Source organism: Heteronotia binoei, chromosome 18, assembly GCF_032191835.1.
Source record: "Heteronotia binoei isolate CCM8104 ecotype False Entrance Well chromosome 18, APGP_CSIRO_Hbin_v1, whole genome shotgun sequence".
Taxonomy (NCBI): Eukaryota; Metazoa; Chordata; class Lepidosauria; order Squamata; family Gekkonidae; genus Heteronotia; species Heteronotia binoei.
Window position 1 is genome coordinate 47,632,545 of NC_083240.1, and position 25,714 is coordinate 47,658,258.

Consider the following 25,714-nt stretch of genomic DNA (forward strand, 5'->3'; position numbering starts at 1 on the left):
ATTTTATCTTTGCAACAGCCCTGTGAGCTAGGCTAGACTGCAAGGAACTGACTGGTCAAAGGTCACCTGTGTACTTCATGGATCTCCAGGGATTTGAGCCAGGAGGTGTAGCCACAAAATGTCAGGGAGAGAGATTTTGCATAATTATATCATTGCAAATCTAGCCACATTTCACACAGAAAATCTGTTTAATAGAATGCCTTTAAAATAAACATATTGCTTAAAAATATTTTTTCTGCGTGCATGTCTTAAAAATCTGCACAGTCAATTAGATCTCCAGTGGCCAACCAGAAGCCCTGCTGGGCAAAAGCCCTACCTGACCCCACCCACTTCCCATAAAACATCATGTTGGGGAACCTTGCTGTAGCCACTACATCATGTGACTGTCACCCCAAAGCACTTTGGTATATAATTCAGAAATCAGGGATACACTTCAAGAGACTGAATTACCAATAAATGAAGTGGAACATCCTAGATAGATAGACACACACACACAAAATGTGTTCTGCTCTAAGAGCAAAATGTTATGAAATGCTGGTCCAATGGTATTTAACTGTATATGAACTACTGAGAGAGTGATGTATTGAAAATGTGACTCATTGGTTACACAGTCAATTACAGCCAATTATAAATCATATCTTCACCAGCATTTACCTTGAGAAGCACATACAGTTAGAAGAAGAAGAAGAAGAAGAAGATATTGGATTTATATCCCGCCCTCCACTCCGAAGAGTCTCAGAGCGGCTCACAATCTCCTTTACCTTCCTCCCCCACAACAGACACCCTGTGAGGTGGGTGGGGCTGGAGAGGGCTCTCGCAGCAGCTGCCCTTTCAAGGACAACCTCTGCCAGAGCTATGGCTGACCCAAGGCCATTCCAGCAGGTGCAAGTGGAGGAGTGGGGAATCAAACCCGGTTCTCCCAGATAAGAGTCCGCACACTTAACCACTACACCAAACTGGCTCATACAAGTTCTGCATGCATAGTTAGCCTAAATGAATGCCTAGGAGAAACTGGTTACTCACCCCAGCAAGACATTTTTCCAGTGTATCCAAAATAATCAGCTGAGAGAGATACAAGTTCTTTTCAGCAGCTTCTCCAAATATTCTCTGGAAGAGAAGAGATTCATTTAAGTTATCATTACGAATATGTATTTAGCGTCCATCATTCCCAAACACTGCCTTAGAACCTTGAAGCCAGCAAATATTCTGGATTCTTGGGGATTTCAGTAAGATTTTGACTTCCAGGATCAAAGCAAAATGTTTGCAGAAGACCACCACAAGTAAATGTAAGCAAGACTTCAAAAGGGCTGGAATCTTATCACAGCCTTTGCCCTGACCCCTGCCCTTCACACTCCTCTCTGCACTTCTCTCTGAAGCATTCTGGTCACCCTGACACAGTAAAGGGAAATCCTGCAAATTCTGAAATACACAGGTTTTATTAGGAACAGAATTTGCCTTGGCCTTTAGATGCTGAAGTCTGTAACATTCAGAAGACAGATAAAACTGCCCAAAGACAACCAAGGGGAAAAGCTGTGACTCCTTCCCCCAGGTCCACACAAGCTCAGAAGGGAAGGAGGATTCTGCACCAAAAAGGCTTAGCTCTATGAGGTTCCAAATTGAAACACTGAGCAGATGTGGAACCTGCTTGTGCAATGGAGAGACCACAAAGCCACAGCTTTAGTGCCTGGAGGTGGATCAGAGCACCTCTAACGCAGCGTCTGCCAGAACTCCAGGTGGCAGAGGGGGGAAAGCTCCCAGCCCTCACAAGTGCAGAACTCAGGGGGAGCAGTTTGGTACAACTGAGCTTGTTCTTCTGAAGAAGGTCCCTTTCCCACAGCAGCATAATGCTCAATTATGAGTTTGTCCCCTTTCTCAAGGCTCTGCCTAACTCTCACAGAACCTAAGCTCAAGCACACCAAACTTGTGCTGTGTCCTCCTCATAGCAACTGCCACACACATTTCTTCACTCAGCTCTCCAGATCCCTGAAAGCAAAGGGTGGTCAGCAGCGCTGCCAACTGCCAGAAGGAAATGTCCTCTACCAGAGGAAGAAGGGGATTTTTTCTATCAGTCTTTTACCTTCTTGCCAGGAAAAGCTTCAGTACACATTAAACCTCTGTTTAAGGGAGGAAGACTTTATTCTCCAGGCTTGCTGGCATCTCAGTTGCAGGAGGCAGACTGTGACCCACTGGTGCATCACTCCCTAGCTTCTGGGGACCACCACAGTCCTGCTGATTGTTATGGATTCTTGCAAAGAACAGTCATTCCTTGATCTGAGTCCACTGTGAACCTGGCTGGTTCTTAGCCAAGAGTCCCTGATCACTGTCAGTAGATACAGCTTGGTTAGGCTTTGACAGTTTCAAGGATTAGATCTTGTCTAAGTCCTGTGCATCAAAGTGCTTCTTCCTTTCCTTCCCGCCTACAGAGGTGACCCAAACTGGACCTTGGAATGTTGCTCTGAAAGACCATCCCCCCATGAGCAATGTTAGGGAAGATTTGGGGGTTTGGTACAAGAGGAGGGGAGTTGCCCCCCCACACACAAATACAAATGTGGATCCATTCTACAGAATCCATCCCAGAAAGCTCTTCTGCTTAGTCAAACACGTGTTGTCAGACCACAAGAATTCGGGGAAACAAGACCTTTAAAAAGCAAGGTCACCCACCACACACACCTGAAACACAGCCTGAGCAACTCCCCGCTTTGCACAGGCGAGAGACCCTGCTTTTGTCCTAATTACTGGTGAGTCAAGGCCTGACCAAATCTAATTTCAAGCAGGCACACTATGATAAACTCTGAGAACCCCCATTCTAAAAATCTGCCACTCAACACAAGAAATGCTCATCAGAGGGCCAGAGCTCTTCTAGCACGTCAGGCTCAACAACGCATTACAGTTGCCCCTTCTTAGCTTTCAAAGTTACTCCCCATAAGTCCATAATAACAAAAGTACAGGACTTACCATATTGTTGACGTTTTTTAAGATATTGGTGAGTCCACTAATGACAAGTGAAAACTTGTACTTGGAAATATTGATGAGACATTCCTTGTTATGTTCTGTGCTGACTTTGGTGTGAGTAGTCTGTTGGCCAGCTTTGATGGGAAGCTGCAGAAAAGCATAATTGGTGAGCATTCAGAGGTGAAAATATACAGCACTTCCTGCATTTAAGGTTTCACAGACAAGTGAGGAGGGAAGACTTTAATAAAAGCAATGTTGCAGGAGTAATATTCTGAGATTTCAGCATTACGGGGTTCTCCCCCTCAGCAATGCTGACGTGCCACCCAGTCCCACAAACCTTCCATTCCTCAAAGCAGGCTGTCCAATGACGGATGGCTGGCAAAATGCATTGGTTTAACCAACCAAAGGCAGAACACTTCCATACTCAGGCCCCTCCAGAGATGGCACCAAAGGCCTAAAGGACCCAAGGAGGAAGCTTTCCAAAAACAACAAGGATCACCACCCACATGTTCTTCAACACCATAACTCTGCCAATTGCCAACACTATCACACAACAAGGCAAAAAGTTTTGAGAATATCTTTGGCTCAGCTCAAGTATAATATGGGGACCAGGAATCGAGTGCGAGGCAGATGCAAGCTCCTCCTTCCCCGGGCTTAATACAACAGACCACCCTTCCTATCCCTCATCAAGATTAACCTGGGCACTCATCTAAACTAACCTCAAACCTTCATTAAAATGGGATTCTCAGAACAAATTTAGGATTGTAGTTTTTTCAAAACAAAGATCAGCAGCACCTACTGTACATGCAAACCTCACTAAGGAAACATGGGGGGGGGGGGAGATGGAGGGAAAGATAAAAAGGCCAGAAGCACATCCATTCAGCCCAAGCAACAGCCAGGGCACCAACATTTGCTGCAGCTGCAAAGCGAGGACACTGAACACATGGCACACTAATACATCTGTCTCCAAAGGGGAGCCTTTCACTCTTTTCAAGCAGTCCTTCTCAAAGACCGAGGTCTGTAGCCACACCCAACCCCGCTGTGGTGGATCGCAACTTTGAAACATTTGGGAAGCTCATGTTTGACAGAGGCCAGCTTTTCAGCTGGGCAAGACAGAGCGCCAGCAGCACCCACTCACTCACTCACGCGCCGTCTAGATGGGAATGAAGCTCTTCCATGCTGGGACCAAATCCATTCATTCCCACGAAGTCTGTAGATACAGTAACTGTTGACGCCTCCTTCTCTTTATAACAGTTAATGTTTTATAAAACACAAATTAATTCATACCCGAATCCTCTCCTGTACAGCAACAAGAGCCATCTGCAGCCTCAAGGGGAACAGGGCTTTGCATGCAGAAGCCGCAGGGCTCAGCCCCCCCTCCACCCCTTCAATCTCAGAGTGGCTAAGATCTGGGGGCTCCCTGGTCCGGATCTCGCCTGTGCCTCAAAGTGGCAAGACAGCCCTTAGGTAGGCCACTCTCCCTTAGCCTCTATTGGCACCCTCTGCTTTTCTCCTTCTCTTGGGACTCCCTCTTTCCTTTTCTCAAGAATACAGCCTGAAATCATCTAAGCTGGCCTAACCACATTGGGGGACAAACAGGGAATAAACTCCCTTCCCTCCCCAGGTGGGAAAAAAAATCAGGAAAACATGGTAACAAGACTGGCAGGACTCCCCCTCCCCCCAGTGAAGATCCATAGACCTCTGAGGGATGGGTGTGGAGCATGGCAACAAGGCCTATGGCAGCAAGCCCCTCCACCCTGGCCGCTCACCTCCTCTCCCACTCCCCCCTCTTCACTGTCTGAAGCACATGCCTCCTTCCTCCCCAGCGGGGGCACCATCAGGAAGTGAACAGCAGCCATCCCCAAGCCAGTCCACTGCAGCAAATAACAGCCCTATATGATAAAGCAGGACCCAAGTTGCATCTTTACGACCAACAAACTATGATGGCAACCAGCCCACGCTACTGCTCCTCCTCCCCAGCACTCCACCCAAAGCGCTTCCAGGGCTCACTTCCGAGGCCTCCCCTTCCAACACCACAGGTCTCTGCAGCACCCAAACGACTTTGAACACTGATTGCTCTCAAAAGCAGGAAGGAAAGGCACTCTCTGAAGCTAGAACTGCCTCTCCCTTTTTCTTTGCTCCTTTGGAGGACTGGTGAAGGAAAGAAGGAACAAGTATTTGCCAAGAAAGGCTTGTGGGAAGACAGTTTATATACACCAGGGTTTATCACAGTGTCAAGTCTGCTGTAATTACAATATAGGCTAACTAAAAATTAAAATCTAACTCCAGAAGCAATTAACAATGGCACATTACAAGCATTTCCAAAATGAAAATGGAGAGCTTCAGGATTAACAAGATGAAATCAGCAATTCCACTGGGGTGTCGTAAAAAAGAGATTTGGGGTTGGTGCCGGAATGGTATTGTAGAGGATGGTCCACATTAATGAGGGGCACAATGAGCAGAGGACAAAAATGCATGTGCATTCTAACTACTGTAACCTCAAGCATATTAAAAAATGGATTTTTGTTGTAAGTACAATTTGCTTGCTGTTGCTTGAGAAAGAAGGGAGACAATTAAAGTAGACTCTGTGGCAAAGCATTTATTTTACAATTGACAAGTCCTGGGTTCAAAACACAGCGTCTCCAGCAGAAGGTCTTGGAAAAGAGTCTAATAATAATAATAAATTTATTTTTATATCCCGCCCTCCCCCGCCAAAGGCAGGCTCAAGGCGTCTAGAGAGACGCTGCTGACCAGCAGACAATACTCAACCATTAGTCTGGTTCAGCATAATACAGTTTTGTACGTCCAGCTAATTAATGTTGCGATTGTCATTCAACGTTGCCCTTTTGGTCACGTTTTATTAGAAACTATAGGGATATATGCACAAAAGTCACAAGGAAAAGATTTTTTCACATTTTTGTGGAAAAAAGGAAAAACATACAATACATGTTACTTTCCTTCCAAACTTAAGCTCATCTTGATAGTTTAACACCAAAAATGCATCATGTATATTTCAACTGCAAGTAAAGTTGGAGGTGTGTGGGGAGAAGTACTTATGTATTTCCTGCACTGTGCAGGGAGTTGGGACTAGATGACCCCGGAGGTTCCTTCCAACTCTGTAATTCTATTTAGTCGTGGAATCACCCAGTTTATTTACCACCTGCATTTGGAGGGGGGCAAGCAGAGAAATGGTGTGCTAGTTTGAATAGGTCCACAACCACTCCCTGAGCACACAAAAGGATAAACCACACATGAAGAGCGGTCACACTATTCTACCCCCGTCATCTAAAAAAAAATTAAAAACACCTACAGGATGCTAGAACCTTAAGAACAGCACCAGCGCAGAGGAGGGTAAAAGGTTTGGGGTTTGTGTTTAGACCTTTCCTTGCTTTGTCCACTCAAAATCTTCAGCCTACATTTTAGAATTGACACTCCACCTGTCCCTCCATCCTGAAACTCAAAAGGCTGTGGCTCTCACTGCTTTGCATGCTGAACATCCAGCCCCTTTGAATCCCCTGCTGAGGCCCAAGAGCACTGCTGCCAGTCAAAGGAGACGGTACGGAGCTAGATTCTTGACTCAAGTTCTCCAGAGCTCTTTATCAGACCAGTTAACTTCCAGCCTGATGATAAATTCTGAAAGACTTAAAAAGCTTTGCACATTGTCTTGTAGTATTTTGGTGGATTCCAGTAAGAGATATCACATGAATTTTGTTTTAGGATGTTTCTGTGGACCAACCTACAAACCTCTAGCCAGATCATTTCAGCAAGGATGTTCTTTTATGTGCCTTCAGACTACCCTTAGAGAACATATAGTCTGCCCCATAATTCCCTTCACATTAGTGGGGAAATGCAGAAGACCAGACAGCTGCTTTTCCTGTCCCAACATGCCCTCCCTCACTGCTCTTCGTTCAGCTCCTGTGCTCACCAAGGCAGACATGTGCCCCACTCTGGGACAAGGGACACAAAAGGGGGGGGGGGGGTCACACTCCCATTTAAATCACATGGTCAAATGAGCCACTGAAATTTCACAGTGTTGCGGTAGCCTAAAGGCTGCCATACTCAGTGGGAGAAGCTTTTGGAGGCAAGATCAGATAGCTGGGTGATGCATTCCATCATCTGAAACTGCATTCCAAGGTACACTTTGACTTACATTGTACTGTTCATCTTTCTGTATCAGACCCAAGCACAACCACTTGCAAAGAAAGATGTTTCTGAATAAATGTTGGTGAAAATATGACTGACAGATGATTCTCTATAAGCAGCAAAACAGTTAGATCCAAAATTATCTGAGCCACTGCTACAGTATGAATGATTAGAAGCAATGCACCCAACCCCAGATAGCATCCCTGCTCTTTGAACACTGGGCACTTTGTTTCAAGTTGTAGTCCATGAAGTCTTCAAAAGGTCACAGACCAACCATTTCCCTCATGCGTCATTTGCCACAGCAGGGCTCAACAGAGCAACAGAATCATGCCAAAAACCTACTTGGAGGAAGTTTTACCCTTGATCAAAGTCAGCAGCTTTTGATCAAAACAAAATGCACACTAAGGCTGCAAGCTGCACTGAACACACACACACAAAGCTGTATATAACAGTACTGTCCCAGGCACAGAAGTGACAAAAGACAGAAAACCAGAGAAAAATAGCTACAAAGGCCTCTGCGAACTGGGCAGTAGAAACAGAGGGGGCAGTCATCCCATAAGAAATCATGGGGCTACTCTACTGCAAGGCTACCTGATGCCCAGAATTGGAAATCTTTAAAGATACCCACAGTAGAAGACTGGGGGTTAAAGATGCCGGAATTTGCAGAAATGGCTAAACTCACTTCTTTGATTGAAGAAAAGGCTTCATGAATCCCTCCATGGATGTACTTAAGAATTACACACTGATCTCAAACATCAAGCACAATCCTTCATTTCCAACTTCCAACCCAATTTGTCATCTGTATGTTCATAATAAAATGGTCAAACTGGGATCAATTGTTCATCGCAGTTCTCTAAGTTTGCAACACACAATCCGGCTGTCCAATAATACATAAGTGACATATATGGATGTGCAAACATTTCTAGACTTCTTTTCCTGGGGGTTTTTTGGCTGTCAAGATACAGCTAACTTATGGAGACCTCTTAGGGTTTTCAAGGGAACAGTTGCTCAAAGGTGGTTTGCCACTGCCCGCCTCTGCATCACACCCCTGGAATTCCTTGGTGGTCTCCCATCCAAATCCTGACCAGGGCAGTCCCTGCTTAGCTTCCAAGACCTGATGAGATCTGGCTAGCCTGGCCTAGCCATGTCAGATTATCCCTCTCCAGATATACACACACACACACAATTCCTCACTGGTATTTTTTGGATATCCAGAGTGATACTAGGGATTCTCAGAATACCAAAAATATCTGCGAATAACTGGGGCTGACATAGATCTCAGGCCATTTTTCTTCCATTTTAGAAGTTTCATGAGCGACAAGAGGGAGGGGGGCAGCACTCCAAGGCAATGAGATCAGACACTGAGAGAGAACTAAAACTGTCTGCCGAAAGGCAATGGTTCCCTCATCATCCATGGCTGTCTGAGCATGGGCAAAGGGGATTACAAAGCAGGAGGCTGGCTTGTCTCCATTTCAGGGCTACAGTTTCTGAAGTGCTGCAGTGCAGGTTTTGGTCTTTGCCTTGGATCTCCTCTACTACTGTTGCCTGTCTGGGAAGACCTCCTTTTTGTCCTGCACCTGGACATCTTCAGGACTGGTTTGCCAACAGTGAACTTTGTTTTAAAATATTTCTTAAAATATTATTTCAAGTTTTTCTATGTTCTTTTCTGCTGTAGTTGAAAAATGAGACTTTGTTTTCTTTCTGGTCCTGAAATAGATTTTCTTGCTTTTATTTCAAACTGTGTGAGGCTGCCAGGCCTGAGAGTGCCATGCACTTCACATCTGACTTGCAGACCTGGTCCCAGCCACAATACACGTACCTCCTGCTGACTGCGAACTGGTGGCAACCCAGGGATATTTTGGGTGGGACAACTAGTGCTGGTCAGGGTGGGAGGGGTTACCAGGCCAGCTATTGCCAGGCTTTGCTCCACACTAAGGACCTGGATGGGGTGCACACAGTGGCCAACCCCTCGCCACCTTGGAGAGAAGTCTCCAAGGGCTACATGGTGATTGATGGCAGCCCAACTATGAAGACACTGGCAGAAGCTCAGCGCATTTACTGTGTGGTAGTGAAGGATGCCCTGGGTTTTGTTTCTGCAAAGAACATGATTCCAGGTTCTCATCAGACCCTCCAGAATATCACAAGTTACAGTTCATGTAGACTAGAAAAAAGTCCACAGTAGCACCTTAAAGGCTAACTAAGTTTATGGCAGGGTAAGAGTTTTCGAGAATCACTGCTCACTTCTTCAGATCTACTGCTACAGGACAGATTTAAATTGGTGTTTTAACTTTGATACGTTTTGTAGGTTATTGTTATTTTTATATGTTGAGATCCGCCTTGAGCCCATTTATGGGAAAAGACAGAATATAAGCCTATTAAATAATTTTTTTTAAATTAACGCAGTTCCTCATTTTGATCTATCCTCATGTAGAGTGCAAGCCACTCATCTGCCACGCCAGGAGGAGGAACTGATGGGCACACAACACCACCACTTGATCAACAACACCAGCACTCAGAGAAAATCCACCTGCACCATGCTCCAGCATCTGGTGGAGCAGAAAAACACTCCAGTCAAGGTGACCTCCGCAGGAACCCCTGCGCAGGGGAAGAAGCTGTTCATCCACAAGGACTGGCTAACTTGCTCTCAGATGGTGAAAGTCCACAAGCACTTTCAAGACTTCACCAAGGTGGCAAACCTGGGTCTTGTTATCCACTTGATGCAAAAAGCTTCAGGTGAAGATGGCAACTGTGAGGAATCAAGTCAGAGCTTTCCCGAGAGGGCAACCACTTTAAATTTCTCCCCAGTCACCTTCCCTCAGTCAGATTCTCAGAAATCCCGTCAGAACTCTCAAAAATTGGCACCAGACAGTTTTAAAGTCAAAAACCACAAAAAATATTTATTAGATAACAAAAGGCAAGGGAGACGGATAAAATAATATTGATTATAACTGTTCAATATTCAAAAGGCAAATCAGTTGGCAGAATAAATCAATTACAAAGAGTAGAGATTTATCAGGCTGAGGTAAAATATAACAAACACTTTGGCAGAAGATCTTCAAAACAACAACAAACAGGCAGGCTTCAGAATCCTACTAGATTCTACTTCAGGCAGGCAGTGCCTTCTGGGCACTCAGAATGCTGTTACTTCAATTGTTTAGCCCTAGCTTCGGCACTGCCAAATCATAAAAATAACAAACCACAATCACTCTTCCACACACAGAGAGAACTCCTGACTGGTGTCAGTATACTCTCCCTCACAGACCCTCTCACACTAGCTAACTTCCAGAACTCGCACCCCTCAATACTGATGCGTCTCAGCCCCACAGCTAGTCTTCTGGTCTGAGTCTTGGGTAACCCTGCTGACCACCAGAATTCAGTTCTCCCCTTCAGTGTGTATTTGTGCGATCTACACGAAGATTGTGTGATGTACACGGAGATTGCCTGATGTGCTGGCAAAATCTCCCTCAGAGAGGTTCAATCTGCCTGAAAACGCTCTCTTTCAGACAGAGACTACCTAGCTCTGTCTCCCACAAGGAGCCCAGCCTCTCTGGCTGATCTCAGCCCCTCGTCCAGTTGTCATTACAACTGATCGGCCTAAGCCCACCATCTTCACTTCAGACTCCTTCTCTGAAGACTTCTCTCAAAGACTCCCTGGCTAAGACTCCCTAACCTGAGGTGTTCCACTGCTAAGTAAAACTCATATTGTTACTTTTTCATTGCCCAGGCAACGTTCCAGCCAATCGCTGCAAACCTGTTCCCCCAGTTACTCAGGCTAAGTTCATGAGTCTGTCACAGCAACCATTCCAGAGAAAGGAAGAGAACATGCAGACCACCAGGGAGGCAGTCGGCACCATTTGGAAAAGTGCAGCACATAAGTCTGGCTTCAGCAGACACAATGGTAAGAAACTACCCTACAAGTCATGTGCCATCCGTCAGCTGAGCTACTCAGCCAAGAAAGAGATGGTCTGGCCAAGCCTGTTTCTTGTACCTTCTGACTACCACACAGAATGAACATTTATTTCCCCAGACGGACAACAATGTCAACTTGGACTGCTCAAGCCTTCTTCCTTGGGGGGACTGTGCAGCTCCAGCCCTCCGATTACCCAGTCCTGGACTTCAAGCATCAGTGAAGTGACCATGTGCTTGGGCCTGGACCCTCTCAGTCTGAGTTGAGGGGAAATGCTTCCCCCCAAACTTAAAACAAGTACAAAACAGGAATGTTTGCCAACTTGACTGGCAGTGTATAAAATCCACATTCCAAACTGTGTTCCTAAAACAGATTTTAAAGGCCTTCAACAGAATCCTAGCAGCTGTGCAGCACGGGAAGGTGATGGTGGTGCTCAGCACAATTCTGTGCAGAAAAGAAAGAAATAAAGTGCCAAAAATGTTATTGCCCCCCCCCCTTCCCCACAAAAGAGATGTCAGAAAAGTATCTCAATTAAAACAAGCAGAGGCACCTAAATGTAGCTCACATTTTGTTATGGTGCTTCTTCATTACAGAGAAAGGAGCGAACCACAGTGCTAGTGATGAAGGGTAGCTGCAGCTCCTGAGGCTCCTCTTGTGAGCCAGTAACGGTACAGAATGTAGAGAAAGGAGAAGTGAAGTGTGTACGTATCTGTGTCTTGCTAGGTCTGGCTGGTTCTCTTGATACTGGGCTTGCAAGGTTGATTTGGCTTGGCTTAAAGTTGGGCTTACTGCATCAGCTCAGGATTCTGCTTGGTTTCTAGGATTTGACACTGATTTAGTTAGGCTTGCAATTGTGTCCCTTGATTCTTGTGGAATTCTCTAATTTGACATTGGTTGTGTTTAGTTTGCTGCACTGGCCTATGGCTCTGCTGGGATTCTCCTGTTCAACAATGGTTCCATTGGCCTTGTTCTGTTTGCATGGGAAGGCTTTTGGCCAGTGACTGCTTTCGTGTGCTTGGCTATTGCCTTCTTTGGCCTGGAGAAGGCATGGGATTCCCCCCCACAGGAAACAATGGAGACATCTAGGATGGCCAGTGAAATCATGTTCAGAGGCCTACAGAACTGGACTTCTTGATGCAATTTGCTTGAAACTTGGAGGATGATCTTTAGTGAATAAGCAGGGCCAAGTTCCCTGCACCTTTGGATTCACTCACTTGAAAACAGCCACTCCACACACACCCCCAAATAATTCCCCACAGGGGATAACAGACCTCAAACCCTTTGGCTTTTTTTTTTTTAAAGCTCAAATCCTAAAACAGTACAGGGCACCTGAATAATCTAGTACACATCCCTAATGAAAAGCTCTTACAAGCAAATACTTCAATCTGCCACTCTAACTCAAGTCACTGGAACGTCAGACAAGTCACTTAAAAGCAGTACAACTCCAGCCCAGAACCAAGAGAAATAAAGATACTCCTGCAACAAACAACAGGAAAGGAAAGGCCTGGCATGTATGAACAAGTTTGCTAAATTTAAGCACTCATAACAAAATCTCTAGCACAAACATCCCTTTGTGGGATGCTTTATTAAGACAAGGCTCCAGGACAGCTTTAAGCAAGAAGCAGTAGCCCTGTCAGAGCCTATGAACCAAAGGGAGACACAGCACCACCTCTTAGGACAGTTTGGTCTTAAATCCTGTTCCCAACACCTATGCTTGCCATTATATACAACACAATGGAGGAAAGCCATGTCAACAGTTAACTGTGTGTGGTCTCTTACACCCTCCTTTGGAATGATTTCAAATGTAGTCCGTTTACACATGCACATATACAAAAATGTGTAGGACCTCACTAAGGTATCCAATTGTCAAATTACTCCAAAGCCCTGAAAATTGGTACATGCGCTGTCTGAGACAATGCAATTACCAGAGGGAATGGGAGTCTGAACACAGCACACTGTTCCCCTCTCTTTCAAAGGGCACACGGTTTTTGCACATGGCAATCAAATCTCAGAGTAAGCCAAGGACCAAAATATTGGACTCTGGAAGTCCTGCGGTCTCTTCAGCATTGCATTCAGGTGTGGGAAGGCATTTCCAGTAAGTATTTATTTTTTATTTATTTATTTATTTGGATTTATATCCCGCCCTCCCCACCGAAGCAGGCTCAGGGCAGCTCACAACAGTAAAAACATTTACAGATTAAACATTAACTAATTAAAATCTTACAATAAAACAACTAAAACATTTTTAAAACAGTTTGGTGCTAATACTAACATAGTCCAGAAATTTCAGTCTTCTTGAGTACCCTCATATGTGGCTATCCATTAAAAGCAAGCTGAAATAAAGCTGTCTTGCAAGCCTTACAGAACCGAACAAGGTCCCTCCCGCAAGGCTCTTGCTTCTTCTGGCAGTTGGTTCCACCAATAGGGGGCCGCTATAGAGAAGGCTCTGTCCCGAGTGGTCTTCAGTCTTGCCTCCCTTGGCCCAGGGATCGATAACAGGTTCCGTGTCCTTGATCTGAGTACCCTCTGGGGAACAACTGGGAAGAGACGGTCCCTAAGGTAGACAGGTTCTCGGCCATATAGGGCTTTAAAGGTAATAACCAGCACCTTATAGCAAATCCGGTACACTATCAGCAGCCAATGCAGTTCCCGCAGCCCAGGCTGTATGTGCTCCCGCATGGGGAGCCCCAATATCAGCCTAGCCACTGCATTCTGCACCAGCTGCAGTCTCCAGATTTGAGACAAGAGCAGCCCCATGTAGAGGGTGTTACAATAGTCCAATCTCGAGGTGACCATAGCATGGATCACACTTGCCAGGTCGCCACAGTCAAGGAAAGGGACCAACTGCCTTGCCCGCCTAAGGTGGAAAAAGGTGGATTTGGCAGTGGCTGCTATCTGGGCCTCCATTGTCAATGAAGGTTCCAGTAGCACCCCCAAGCTTCTGACCATCAAAAGCCGGTAGGGGGATTCCCCTTCCCAGGCCGCTGCAGCTCAGGCAAAGGACCTCTGTCTTTGTCGGATTCAGCTTCAGTCAACTCAGCTTAAGCCACCCTGCCACAGCCTTCAGCGCCAAGTCCAGATTTTCTGGGGTACAGGTAGACCGGTCGTCCATCAGTAGATAGAGCTGGGTGTTGTCAGCATACTGATGGCAACCCAACCCATACCTCCTGGCAATCTGGGCAAGGGGGCAAATATAGATGTTAAACGGCATCGGGGAGAGCACCGCTCCCTGAGGCATACCACAGTCTCTGGGATGTCTGTCCCCCAATCGCCACCCTTTGTCCCCGACCGTGGAGAAAAGAGGAGAGCCATTGTAAGGCCAACCCCTGAATCCCTGCGTCAGCAAGGCAGTGAATCAGTTACTGATGGTCGACCATGTTGAATGCAGCCGACAGGTCCAAGTACACTATAGTATAAGTGTATACACTATAAGATGCTCAGACTTACTCACTCATAGGCACATCAGAATTGTTCAGGCACTTCCTGAAGAGCTAGAGCCCACCTCACATTCATCTCACTCAAAATGAGGGCCACAAACATGCCTCTAAATAGCTAAAGAACTTCCAAGCCACTGAGAAAGCTGAAAGTTGTCTCCCAATAGCTACTGTCCCCCAGAACATTCTGAGAGGAAGATTTCTGGAATTCTCTTGAAGGAAGGAATCACTCAAGGAAGGTGGGCTCTCCTTCCTTAGAGGTTTTTAAACAGAGGCTAGATGGCCATCTGACAGCAATGAAGATCCTGTGCGTTTGTGAGTTTCCTGCATTGTGCAGGGGGTTGGACTAGATGGCCCTGGAGGTCCCTTCCAACTCTATGATTCTATAAGGAAGAACTTCCTGACCATTAGAGCGATTCCTCAGTGGAACAGGCTTCCTCAGAAGGTGGTGGGTTCTCCTTTCTTGGAGGTTTTTCAACAGAGGCTACATGGCCATCTGACAGCAATGAAGATCCTGTGAATTTAGGGGGAGGTATTTGTGAGTTTCCTGCATTGTGCAGGGGGTTGGACTAGATGACCCTGGAGGTCCCTTCCAACTCTGATTCTATTAAATGTCAGTCAGTCAGTCAGTCACATTTTATTTGTATCCCGTCCTCCCCGACCAAGCGGCTCAGGGCGGCTAACAGCATAAAATTCAATACATACATTATATAATAAATAACATTTGAAGACAAATTAAAATCCATAAAATTCTAAAAACATTAATACATTTAGTGCTACTAAATGGACTGAAGTATTCCAGAATACTGAAATTTGGAACATACATAGACCATGACCTGTTATTGGACCTACCATTGGAACAGTCTGACATTAAATAGACAAAGAGATACTAGAAGTGCACCCCAAAATGATTCCACAACATCCAGAAAGATAGAACTGGTACTATGCTAACTACTAGACAACATTAAAAGTGGGATATTTTTACAGTTAAAATACGAGTCATATAATGTTTACTACATAATGGTACCAGCATCCCATACAAATAAAAGCAAAGTCATTCAAAGGATACATTGCTGGGTTATGCCTTGCATGCCTTGCAGCAGTAATCAGTTCCACTTTGCAGAGAATGACCATTTCTAACCACAAATATCTATCCATACTTGCAGAATACAAGTTCTACAAGGTCTCAGAAAGAGAAAAATCTTTCCCATCCCCTGACATCCATTAACCAGACATGACAGGAATTGGATTTGGGGCATTATACAAAGCATGTACTGTATCCCTGAGCTACAGCCATTTCCCACAAAGCATATGAGAATATGACAATGTGTTATAGCAAGTCTGTCCACTAGTACATCTAGGTTACTGACTGGCAATGGCTCACTAAGATCTCGTTCAAGCAAAGGTCTTTCCTGCTTCAGGAATTACCAGGGATTGAATTTAGGACCTTCTGCATCCAATTCCAGTGCTCTACCAAAACTCAATTTACAAGCAGGGGACCTGCAAGGATTTGAAGAGTCACCTCATTATCCCCTCCCACAACATTCCCTCTTTTCCTTCTCTGGCAGCCACCTCAGCCTCTCCCTTTTCATGCTTCCTTCTCTCTTTTCCACTTACCAGCCAACCTACCTTTATCTGCCCCACACACCACACCCCATCTTCAGCTTTCCTTCCTTCTCTTCCCCTGGCAGCCCTTTCCTGGAAAAACTTTGGCAAGGACTTGTAGGTGGTACCTCACTTCCCCAAATTATTTCTTCTTTCCCTCTTCCTGGCAACATTCATATTCTTACCTTTTCCTGGCTCCTCTCCCACCCACCAACCTACGTTTTATTTCTCTTCTCTTCAGTTATTTTATTTACTTAATTTATACCTCCACTTTTCTTCACAATGAGGATCCAAAGCAGCTCAACATCATTCTCCTCTCCTCCATTTTATCCTCACAACATCCTATCCCCTGGGATAGAATAGGCAGTGTGTGTGACTGGCCCAAAGTCACCCAGTGAGCTTCCACAGCAGAATGAAGATTTGAACCTGGGACTCTCGGACTGTCATCTGAAACTCTCACCATTACACATAGTGGCTTTTGTGGGGTGGCTGCTGTCAAACACTCACAAGGAGCAAGGACTGGGTGACTCATAAATGTTACATGGGAGCAAACCACTTGGTGTCTGCTGCTAAGCTTGGCCCAAATTTCTCTCAAAGGCCAAAACAGTCCTGGAAAGGGCTCCTCTGCCTTCTTGACAGAAAGCAAGCCTGGATACTGCTATGGCTGCCCAGCAACAGTCACTGAGAAGAACCTGTTTCTTAAAGCTACAAGCGCTTTTATTATGAGATTAACCCCCTCTCAGATTTCTCTGCAAACCTGGGAGTTTTCTCATGTTTGCAGAAAGATCTGGGCTCTTTTTCCTATCCTAGTCTCTTCATTTAAGTATCTGCCGATGGGGGTCACATTGAGAATTTTATATATTGATTAGCATACGCATATAACAAGTTCATTTTAAAAGTTCAGCTTCCTAAATAACCAGTTACTTAGAAGATATGAAAACACAAAGGATAGTTACTGATCTGCACCATTAGCGGTCAGACCATGACTGTAATTAAACTGTTAGATCAACATAAGCCCACAAAGTTTGTTAGGTTTGACATGTACTGCATTCCTTTTGTTCTTCAGTACTCATAATTGTCATCATTATTCCCAAAGTTTGTCCAGTGGCATCTTTAAAACCAACAAAGTTTTAGTCAAGGTATGAGCTTTCATGCACAAACACACTTCCACTCAGAGACTGACGGGTAAGGCTGAAAGAAAATACCTTTCCAAAGCTACTCAGCTTATCTATGACAGCTATTTATTTTAATCTAGGTCTCCTAGAGCTCAATGCAAAACTCTAACTTCTGTAAAAAAAAGTTATGAGAATTAAAATTAATTTTAATTTACAAAACATTACTAGTTCATTCCTCCACCTTCAGAGTGGTAACCTAAATTCATTTCAACTGAAACTCTGTTGAAGTCAACAGCAAACACTGATTGTACCATAGATGGCAATTCTCAATTTTTTTTGCAAAAAAGTCACTGCGCATATTCAGCAATCAAATGCTACACATTTATTGAGTCCTAAAAACATCAAAGACTAATTTCTGCACTTCAGCACCTCCTCATTTGAAAATTTCATTTTCTCCAAGAAGGAATGAATGCCTTTCATACATTTAAAGATGTTATAATGACTGTGGAACAAACTAGAATAGCTGAAAGTCTTTAACTCTTAAAATGTTTATCTGAACATGACAAATCTTAAGACAAATGAGTATCTGTAACAACATAATTTTTCATCTTGAGAGCATAATTAAGACTATTTAAGGACACAAATACACGGCATGCTTCAATGCATGATCCAAAACATTTTCAACAAGCACAATGACAAAACGAAGTGCACTCAAAATCCTCATCTCTTGGAGAAAGCGAAAGGCTGGACCCATTTTTAGGAAAAGCTATACACCAGTGCCTAGAATAAATGTAAAATGTTCCCCAAATACTTTCCTTAAACATTTCAAACTCATATACTGTTAAGGGTAAAGAAGGGTCTTTATACATTTCAGTGGTGAACCTGAACTGCCACAGTAGCAACATGAAGGGGGGGGGGGGAGACACTCAGCTAAATTTAAGTTGTTTCTGTTGTCTGAAAACCACTGTGGAAAAGCAGAGAACCTGTGCATATATACTGAACTGCACGGGGGAGGGGGGGCGGAATCCAACCAACTGCTCTTCCTATAAACAGCTTCCAAACTTCCATAGCCTCAGGCTAAGAAATGTTTCCTGTTCCCATCATAAACAAAGATCCACCTTCAATCGCTCTCTGTTCCGAAAACACAAGTCACTCCTCGAACTCCATTCAGAAGAGTTTCCCAGTTGTTTGCCTGCACCCAAATCCAACCCACACATCCCAATTTCTTCCGATAATCCCTTTGGTCACGCACAGGGCTCCTTCCTTCACTCCACACAGCAGTGTCCCATCTCTGCGTGCACAGGACGCACCAGCTCCCTCCTGATTCCCACTTTATGCCCCAGTTGTTTCCAGTCTCCCACTCGCAAGGGCGGAGCATCTGCGCATCCCCATCAAGTGCTCCTGTCCCCCCGGGCTCCCAGCTTCCCCGGGAGAGCTATATGTCCACGCTGCTTTCCCTCACGCCGCCATGAAAGGCCCTCTGTTTATGCAAGCCATAAAACTACACCCGAGAAGCCCGCAAGAGCAAATACTTGCACAGGCACTTAGCAGAAGAGTGAACAAGGCAACGCCTGTTCCGCAGACCGGGCTCCGTGTCCACTTCCTCCCGCCCCGCTGCCCCCTCGTCCCCCCAGCGCCCCTGCCCGCCTGGCCCCCCAGCCCGACCCCTCGAGGGCGGCCCGCACCTGCTCGTCGAAGCGGCTCACCACGGCCTGCACCCACTCCACCGGCTTGTGGGCCGCCATCTCCCGCCGCCGCCGCCGCCCACCCAGCCAGGCGGGGGAGGGTCTCGCCGCCCCCTGCCTGCCCTCGGCTCGCCTCCGTCGCCGAGCTCTCAGCTGCCTTCGTCCTCCTCCTCAGCCATCACAGCCCGCCCGCCGCCATGACACCCCGCCGGAAGCGGAGCCCCGCCGCCGGCAGAGAGAGGGGGGAGACACCGCAGGCAGGCAGGGGAGCGCGGCGCATGCGCCCACGATCAGGCGGCGGAAGACGGGGAGGGAGCGCAAGGGCCGCGCACGCGCACACGGGAGGGGGAGCGCCTGAGAAGCCAAAGGGCAGCGCGCATGCGAGGAGGAAAGCTGGGGACGAGTGGGAGGTAACGCGCATGCGCAGTTGGCGGCCCTTCGAGATCCGAACGCGAGAGCCGAGAAGGTAAAGGACAGCGCGCATGCGCTTTGGGCCAGAAGGGTGGAGCTCATGCGTATGAGCGCAGAGAAGGCAAAGGACTGCCACAAAAGAGGGGGGAACGAAAGGGGAAGACAAGGCTGAGAAGTAATACTGCGCACGCGCGCTCATCGAGACTCGCTACTAGTGCGCAAGCGTTAGAAACGAAGCAAGCGCGCGGCTCTATGGGAGGACGAAGGGCGCCGTCTGCACCCGAGAAAAGGGCTTGGAGGGGGGAGCGGGAGGCGCATGCGCGGGTGGCCGCTGCGAGGGACCCTGTGAGGACCGCGTGGCCTTCCCTCCGGAGTCAAGCTCCGCTGCCTCAGGGGTCGGGTCGCCAAGTCCAATTCAAGAAATATCTGGGGACTTTGGGGGTGCAGCCAAGATCAAGGCTGTGACAAGCATAAATGAACTCCAAGGGAGTTCTGGCCATCACATTTAAAGGGATGGCACACCTTTTCAATTCCTTCCTTCCATAGGAAATAATGAAGGATAGGGGCACCTTCTTTTGGGGCTCATAGAATTGGACCCCGTGGTCCAATCGTTTTGAAACTTGGGGGGTATTTTGGGGAGAGGCACTAGATGCTGTACTGAAAATTTGGTGCCGCTACCCCCAAAAACAGCCCCCCAGATACCCACAGATCAATTCTCCATGATTTTTATGGGAATAAATCGCCATAGGGAATAATAGAGTTCCTAGCAGACATTTCCCTCCCCTCCCCCCGCTTTCTGATGACCCTCCAAACCGGGGGATCCCCTGCCCACACCTGGGGATTGGCAACCCTACTCAGGGGGCTGGGCTGGATGACCCCGGGGGTCCCTCTTCCCACCACGATCCTTCAGTTGCCCGGCCTTGGGAACAGAGACATGCCGGGCTGAAGGCGGAGGGCTTCGGTCAGTGATTCCAGCATCCCTCGAAGTCCCACAGGGCTCTAGCCAGGATTTCATGCTTGGTGGGACTGGGGGATGTGAGCGGGGCCTCAAGTCCCACAAGGGACGTACTAAAACTTGGAACAGCGCCTGCCCAGAGACTATACACGCCTGCCCATAGGGAATAATGGGGACCACATTTCACTGTAGGAAAAAGGGAAATTAAGCTTCATTTATGCTGAAATGTGGTCCCCATTATTCCCTATGGGCAGGTGTGCTTTCTCTATGGGCAGGCGTGTATAGTCTATGGGCAAGGGGTGTCCTTAGGCCAAGCTTAATTTCCCTTTTTCCCTATGGGCAGGTGTGCATAGTCTATGGGCAGGCGCTGTTCCGAGATTCAGTACGTCCCGTCCCACAAGCTACCCCTCCCCTTCACCTGGTCAGTCACAGCAGCTCTTCTCCCCCACCCCTTTCTTATGTGCTCCTCTTGACTCTCAGCCCCCCTTTGCTCTGCATGCTGTGTTAGGGAAGGGGAGAGGGGGAAAAGACCAGCAGCAAGGCTACTACTTGTTCATAGTGGTCGTGGGCAAAGGGGACAAATTGGGGGCCCTCCAATGCAAGGGCCATACAGTTGGAAGGGGGGTTGAAAGGATGGGCCTGGCCCCCCCTCCCCGTAGCTCTGGGCCTGGGAGCAGCCCTCTGCTGGACAGCTTGAAAGGACAAGGGCAAAAGTAAAAGGCAGCCGGACAACACCACCGGATGAGCTTCAGCCTCAGGAGATCCAGGGCCCACCAGCCTCCGTGCTTGATGAAAGTGACCCCACTTGTCCGCCTCACAGCATGCTGCCTGCCTCATGGGCCACCGCACTGGTGTCAAGGCTGCTAACATCCAGAGGTTTTTCTGGCCCCATGATGATCCCTGTGGCCAGCAGGCATTTCTCCCCCCTCCCACCGCTGAGCCATCAAGGCAAGCCCCTGCTTGGGTGCTGGCAATGCTCCCCCCACCCCAACCTCTGCTGGAGCAGAACCAAGTACTCCCTTCCTGTCTCTACTCCGTTTGATTCCTAGGCAGACCCCAGCGGGATTCCCACAGGTGTGGCCAAACGTCCTTAGTATAAGAACCACAAAGAATAAACGGCAGATGTTTGAGAGCTGCAAAACATCAACAGCAAATGTTTGAGAGCTGGGGGAAGGGACAACGATGGGGGAGGGAGGAGTGAGAGAGGTGGAAAGAAAGCAACTTTAAATGCATTCTCCAAGCTGTTGGTTGGCTTGGTTTGGAGAAGTGATTTAAAGAGAGAAATGCCTTTTCCAAGTCAGCCAATGGGGCGATGGGAGCTTCAAGAGCCACATATGTAGGAGCCACATGTCGCTCCCAAGCCACCTTTTGGCCACTCCTGTCTTAAAAGGTTGCCTGCTTCTGGGACTATTGGGTACCAACTGATTCTTTCTGAGCCATTCATGTAAGCAAGATTGGCTTTTACTAGAAACAGAGAAAACAGAATTGGGGGGGTTTAAAGTGGACAGACTGATTATGAGATACGTTTTTATGAATTACAGCCATGTTCATCCAATGCATGGAGTGCATTGGCAGATATACAGGAGCCCAAAAGGCAGTGCAAAATTGTGGAGGCAGAAATACAAGAGACACAGGCTGTGCTTTCTTTGCAAAACTTGATCAGCTTTTTTTTTTTTGGGGGGGGGGGAGGGGACAGTCAAGCATTTAATTTGGCTTTACTTCCAGGAAATTTTGCTTACGTTAGACTTTGGTCTTTCCTGTTCTGTTTCATAGCAGCATTCTCTAGCAAGTTTGTCCACCAGAGGTCAGTAAATGATGCCAAAACATTTCACTTCTCAAATAACCAGAGGGAAAAAAATATTAGGCTTGGCTTTATTTTTATAGAGCTTGAGTTTCCTGCATTTTTTCAGTATTGTTACAATCTCAAGACCAACCTGGATAAGGGTCTGGGAGTTCCATGGTCAGGGAACAGGGGAGGGACTGTGGCTCAGTGGTAGAGCATCTGCTTGGTAAGCACAAGAGGTTCCAGGTTCAATCCCCGGCATCTCCAACTAAAACGGGTCCAGGCAAATAGGCGTGAAAAACCTCCGCTTGAGACCCTGGAGAGCGGCTTCCAGTCTGAGTAGACAAGACTGACTTTGATGGACTGAGAGGGGCTGATTCAGTTGAAGGCAGCTTCATATGTTCATCAGATCTTCCAGGTGGCTTTAATAGGGCAAGATCAGCCATGCAGGGAGGCAGGAGAGATTCAGGTGGGCAGCCAGGTTGGTCAGAAGCAACAGAACAGAGTTTGAGTCCAGTCAGGCCCCTTTAAGACCAACCAAGTTTAATTCTGGGTAGAAGCTTTTGTGTGCATGCACACTTCTTCAAATACATTGAAAAATACTTTTTCAAGCCTTACATATAGGTAGTGAGGGGGCTGAGTTACAGTGCCTAAGTAACTGTGCAATAAGTACACCTTAGGATTGGATTAAAGCCGTTGGTAAGACCTGTGAATACCAGCAAATTAGCATACAAATAAAGAGTTAACAAACATGTGAGAACCAGTGATTCCTATAAGCTGAGTTCACATGAGCTAGCTCACAGATTTTTAGCCTTCTGCTCACACATTTTTGCCCTAGCTCAGGAAAAATGGCCCCAAAGGACACTCATTTATGCAGTAGCTCACAACTTTAATACCAGTAGCTCACAAATAGAATTTTTGCTCACAAGACTGCAGCTTAGAAGGAACATTGGTGAGAACTAAGTTTGAGTCCACTGGCACCTTTAAACCAGGGGTGGCCATACTGAGCTTGGGAGTCACATGTGGCTGCTTCATACATATTGTGTGGCTCTCAAAGCCCCCACCGCCCCATCGGCTGGCTTGGAGAAGGCATTTGTCTCTTTAAATCACTTCTTCAAGCCAGCCACCAACTTTCATAATGCATTTAAAGTTGCTTTCCTTCCACTTCTCCTTCCCCATCTATTTTCCTTCCTTCCTTGTGGCTCTCAAATATCTGATGTTCCCATCTTGCAGCTCTCAAACATCTGACGTTTATTCTATGTGGCTCCTGCATTACGCAGGAAAAGGAAAGGTCCCCTGTGCTGTGCAAGCACCAGTCATTTTTGACTCGTGGGTGACGTTGCTTTCACGTTTTCATGGCAGACTTTTTACGGGTGGTTTGCCATTTCCTTCCCTAGTCAGCTACACTTTCCCCCCAGCAAGCTGGGTACTCATTTTACAGACCTCGGAAGGATGGAAGGCTGAGTCAGCCTCAAGCCAGCTACCTGAAAACCCAGCTTCCACCGGGGATCGAACTCAGGTCGTGAGCAGAGCTTAGGACTGCAGTACTGCAGCTTTAACAACCTGCGCCACAGGGTTCTTTAAGCAAGATTGGCCAACAAAGTTTAATTCTGGGTATAAATGAGAACTGGATGACTTAGCTTGCGTAGATACACATTTTTAAAACTTATTACCTCAAGTGTGCATCTGCACGAATGTTCCCTCTAAGCTACAGAGTCTTGTGAGGAAAAATTCTATTTTGTGAGCTACTGCATAAATTAGTGTGCTCTGGGGTCATCCTTCCTGAGCTAAGACAAAAAGGTGTGAGCTGGAGGCTCAAAATCTGTAAATTAGCTCACGCTAACTCAGAGGGAATATTGATCTGCACATATCTTTAGCTGAAGAAGTGTACATCTAGAATCAGTTGGAAGGGACCTCCAGGGTCATTTAGTCCAATTCCCTGGGCAGTGCAGGAAAATCACAATACCTCTCCCCACACACACCCCTGCACCTATATCTACCCATATGTAATGCCTGAGGAGGTCTTGCATCCTTGGGGTCTCCTCCAAGAGCATCTCGGATGTTGAAAAAGTCCCTTCTCTACCCTGAAAATATGCTGTCCATGCCATCCTTCATTGACACATGAACTGCCTTATACAGAATCAGGCTCTTGGTCCACCAAGGTCAGTATTGTCCACTCAGACTGGCAGGTCTTGGAAAGCCGCTGCCAGCCTGAGTACAAAATACTGACTTTTGATTGACCAGTAGTCTTAATCTGGCCAGGTGAAGGGCCTCAAAGGTGACACCCAGCACTTGGAATTGGCCTAGAAGTAGAAGGCCAACCAGAGCACTTGGAAAGGTCAAAAAAAGGAAGAATCAGCCTTGCGTAGTGATTAGAGTGTCCAACTAGGATCTGGGAGAGCCAGGTTTGAATCCCCACTCTGCCATGGAAGCTTGCTGGGTGACCTGGGGCCAGTCTCAGACTCAGCCTAACCTACCTCACGGGGTTGTTGTGAGGATAAGCTGGAGGACAATGTAAGCCACTTTAGATCCCCATTGGGAGGAAGGTGAGATGTAAAAGTAAGTAAAATACCTCAAGAATGCCGTTGATGCCATTTGAAGCTCGGCCAAGTCTTGTGATGCAGAAAGCTGGCATGAGGTAATCCCAGCAAGGATGCCATATTGTCTCCAGCTGTGTGTTATGATAAGACCAGGGCATACCAACCACAGGCCAGCTGACCTTTCTGCTTCAGAAGAGGCTTGGTCTGTCCCAAGCCGCAAGGCGTCCTGCCAAGAAACCTGTTGACGGGCAAGTCAGAGCCAGCCTGCAGGACTGACTGAATACCAGAGCTGCCAGCATGCCAAAATATGAATATTGGATTCTTTGAACAGCTGTATTGGCACACACGACTGGACCAGGAGTGATTACGCACTTCCAAGTCTCACTGGTTACAAGAGTTTCATTCTAACCTTGTTAAAATAGCTCCCTTTGAAACCAACTGGGCTGCAAAGTGCTTACTTTGACTCGATGGTGCTCTGAGTGTTTTGCTTTGGGGGTTCTCTTTCCAGACATGTTTAAGCAATACAACGCTTGAGCATGGCTACATGCCAAGGAAATAGAATTTCTTGTTTCTTTTTTACACATTGGTTCTGGCCTCATTTTCAAATGCTAGGCCTGAATTGATGTAAAAATCTCAGTTTAAAGAAACCACAGTTTTTGTTGCTTGGTCTTGTGACTCTTAGCCCAGCTGTGGGAGTGAAGTAGAGCCTGCCTGGACTCCCTTTGGGTTCTCAGAGCCATGGCACTTAGTACCAATTCGTGTTCAGATAGAGTCCATGAATTACACCTGGTGGGCACAGGAAGATAAGACTTGGCTACCTCCCCATTTTCACTTTAGCCTGATCTCTCTTAGGCCACCTGCTTAGATCACGCCACCAACTGACATAATCAGTCGGAGATCTGACTGGTCTAAAGGCCTGAGACCACCAGAATTTAGCCAGAAAGAAGTTAGCTTTTTGCCTTCTTATTAAGTTATTGTGCTTCAAGCTGGATGGTGTCCTGCTGATTGTTTGCTATGGGCCAAGCCCTCTGTTGGTCCGTGCTGACTTGGAGCTTTGCCCGCTGATACAACCTCAGCTTCTATAAATTAATAACATTTTGGTGTTATTCAGTTACGATGGTGTCAGTATTTCCTGGATTCCTCCTTCTGTTGTAGGTCTCAAAGGTCAGCTGAAAGGAAGCCAG

The 25,714-nt window shown here is 46.7% G+C and overlaps 1 protein-coding gene across 2 annotated transcripts in view; it reads right to left on the reverse strand.

The window, feature by feature from the left end:
* The window catches only part of NF1 (neurofibromin 1), a 249,271-nt gene extending 230,302 nt beyond the window's left edge, over positions 1-18,969 (reverse strand). For both annotated transcript variants that reach the window (XM_060259690.1, XM_060259689.1), the window contains exons 1-3: positions 18,842-18,969; positions 2,956-3,099; positions 1,024-1,107 (exon numbers count right to left, since the gene is read on the reverse strand). In XM_060259690.1, the coding sequence (XP_060115673.1) occupies positions 1,024-1,107; positions 2,956-3,099; positions 18,842-18,901 (288 nt within the window). In that variant the 5' untranslated portion in view covers positions 18,902-18,969. The remainder of the gene's footprint in view (positions 1-1,023; positions 1,108-2,955; positions 3,100-18,841) is intronic.
* Between the last annotated feature and the right edge of the window lie 6,745 nt (positions 18,970-25,714).